Source organism: Arachis ipaensis, chromosome B05 (assembly GCF_000816755.2).
Source record: "Arachis ipaensis cultivar K30076 chromosome B05, Araip1.1, whole genome shotgun sequence".
Taxonomy (NCBI): Eukaryota; Viridiplantae; Streptophyta; class Magnoliopsida; order Fabales; family Fabaceae; genus Arachis; species Arachis ipaensis.
Window position 1 is genome coordinate 140,191,305 of NC_029789.2, and position 2,459 is coordinate 140,193,763.

The following is a 2,459-nucleotide window of genomic DNA, read 5'->3' on the forward strand; positions in this document are numbered from 1 at the left end:
ATATATATAAAATTCATTAAAATTCCACCCAAAATAGTTCATGCCTTTTACTTTACATATTAGTTTTGAGTTTCAACAAATGTAACAGTTCAAAACAACAATAACAAAAAATTTATTGAGCAAGTAATGATACTGCAATTACCCGAAATAGTTGAGGATCTCAATTATTTGATCTGCCAAGTCTTCGACGGAAGGAATAGGATCTTCAGAACTAATTTCAGCAGCTCCCAACTGCAAGAACTCTTGTGGAAGTTCCAGAGAAATTATGTGAATAATGATATTGGGTTTTGAAGGTAATACAAGGTAAGTTCCAGTTGACAACATACAGACCTCATGCCCGGGAGGACTAATATGATATATGCAAAAGTTGTGTAGCAGCAAAGAAGCTGCCTCTGGACAGAAAAATAATCCTTGGAAACATGATTTATCTGAATCGACAACAAATTATGTATCAGGCTTTTAAGAGAATGAACACTCAGAGCAATAGATTCTAAAACAACAGCAGAAAGCTCAGAATGCTTGATATATTAGCTACTGGAAAATGAGATGACACCACTTACAATTTAGTGCTAAATCCGGATAAGTGATCAGGGCTGGTTTGTCGTGATCACCGTATACCATGACAGACACAGAACCACAGCCAGTTCGAATATAATGTTCCTGAAGTAATAATCGAAAATTAGTACTGCATAGAACAAATGAAAAAAAAAAACACAACAAATCAGAGCAAAAACGAATAAAAAAACTGAAGTAATCTTTTGGAACAAAAAAAAAAAGACAAAAAAATAAAACGTTTCTGTAGAGCAAAGGATATCCTTTATTTTGTACATACTCCATTAGAGCAATGTAAGAAAAGCATGTTCAAAACTTGTTAAAACAGTTTATTCCCTAACATATTTGCCTCCATGTGGCCTTACCCCTTTTTTGGACAAACCCAACTAACAAGCAACAGCATATTAGTATCACTTTTCAAAAAGATGCATGAATTGAATACTTCCAGATTCCAATCATTGTATGCCCCAGGAAGAATACAAGGTGAAGCCAGTGAAAAAGAGGACAACATCTTTGGAATATTTAAAAGGAGAAGAATGACTTTACATTATCTAATAACAAATACTTACATAAATTAACAAAAAGCACCACCTGCTATAACTATAATCCAGTACAAAAATAATGAGATAAAGGACAAGAAAGGTATAGCCAAGGTTCTTAATTCCTATAGACTGTAATGCACTTAGAGAGAACCGAGGAGAGGGAAAAGCCAAAAGCAAAATGGATCCAATTCCTTCAAAGGCATGAACATCATCATATAAGAAAACAGGGAAAAAAAATTAAAAAGAAAAAAAAAAGGGAACCAGGACCCCACATGAAAAAACAAAAAGACGGATCAATGATACAAGGTGGAGAAAAAAACAATGTGTTAGTTAACTAATAGGAAGTAAAATAAAATGCAAATAGAAAATCTTTTCTTTTACATCATCAAAATGGCATCAAATAAGGGTAAGGTTAAGATTCATATCTTGAAAAAAAAATTACTAAATCCATGTTTTAATCTAAATATGGAATCGCAAAGAAATGAATAAACAGCTCACGAGCTCAGCATGTTATGGAATATGGAATTTAAAAATAGAAAAAAAAAAGAAATAAATAAAAAGAAAGCATAGGGTACATCCAAAACACAGATCAGCTATTTGACATGTATAAAATAAAAAATTCAAAATTCAAAATCTCAATGGCTTGGCGATGTAAAACACATTCAATTGAAAAGAAGAACATTAAAAAATGAATTAAAGCAACAGAAGAAAATAAACCAACCCCCATTAATTCAAAATAATGAATATGAAAACAGTTCAAGCTCGCTGTAACATCCAACATGAAAAAACTAGATCCAATACTACCAATGATGTAAAAATATTAGCTTAATAAAAACCAATCGCAACGCAGCACAGCAAAACTTAGAAGTTAAAAAAATTGCAATCGCCCAATTGAGAAAGTGCTAAGAAACGATCCAAAACTTAACAAAGATGGAAACTTTAAAGGAAACCCAGAAATGAAATGGGGAAAAAGAAGAACCTTTCCATCGAGGTAGATGTTGTCAGCATCAAGTAAAGCAGATTCAGACATAGGTGGTGGTGAAAACTGGAAGAAGAAGAAGAATGAGTGAATGAGTCAGGCAAGCTTCCACCAATTGATTCTCCGAGTGTGTATATATGTAGCTGATGGTTCAATCAATGGAAATTGGAAGAATAATAATAATAATAATAATAATAATAGTTATGAATCACGCAGACTCTAATGAATCTATTACTGTCAGCATCGCAGATTCAGACATAGGTGGTGGTGAAAACTGGAAGAAGAAGAAGAATGAGTGAATGAGTCAGGCAAGCTTCCACCAATTGATTCTCCGAGTGTGTATATATGTAGCTGATGGTTCAATCAATGGAAATTGGAAATTGGAA

At 33.1% G+C, this 2,459-nt stretch overlaps 1 protein-coding gene across 1 annotated transcript in view; it reads right to left on the minus strand.

Annotated features, from left to right (window-relative positions):
• Positions 1-2,307, minus strand: part of LOC107644479 (pollen-specific protein SF21) — a 7,338-nt gene extending 5,031 nt beyond the window's left edge. The window contains exons 1-4 of the mRNA XM_016348345.2: positions 2,074-2,307; positions 561-660; positions 331-428; positions 143-231 (exon numbers count right to left, since the gene is read on the minus strand). Of these exons, the coding sequence (XP_016203831.1) occupies positions 143-231; positions 331-428; positions 561-660; positions 2,074-2,124 (338 nt within the window). The 5' untranslated portion in view covers positions 2,125-2,307. The remainder of the gene's footprint in view (positions 1-142; positions 232-330; positions 429-560; positions 661-2,073) is intronic.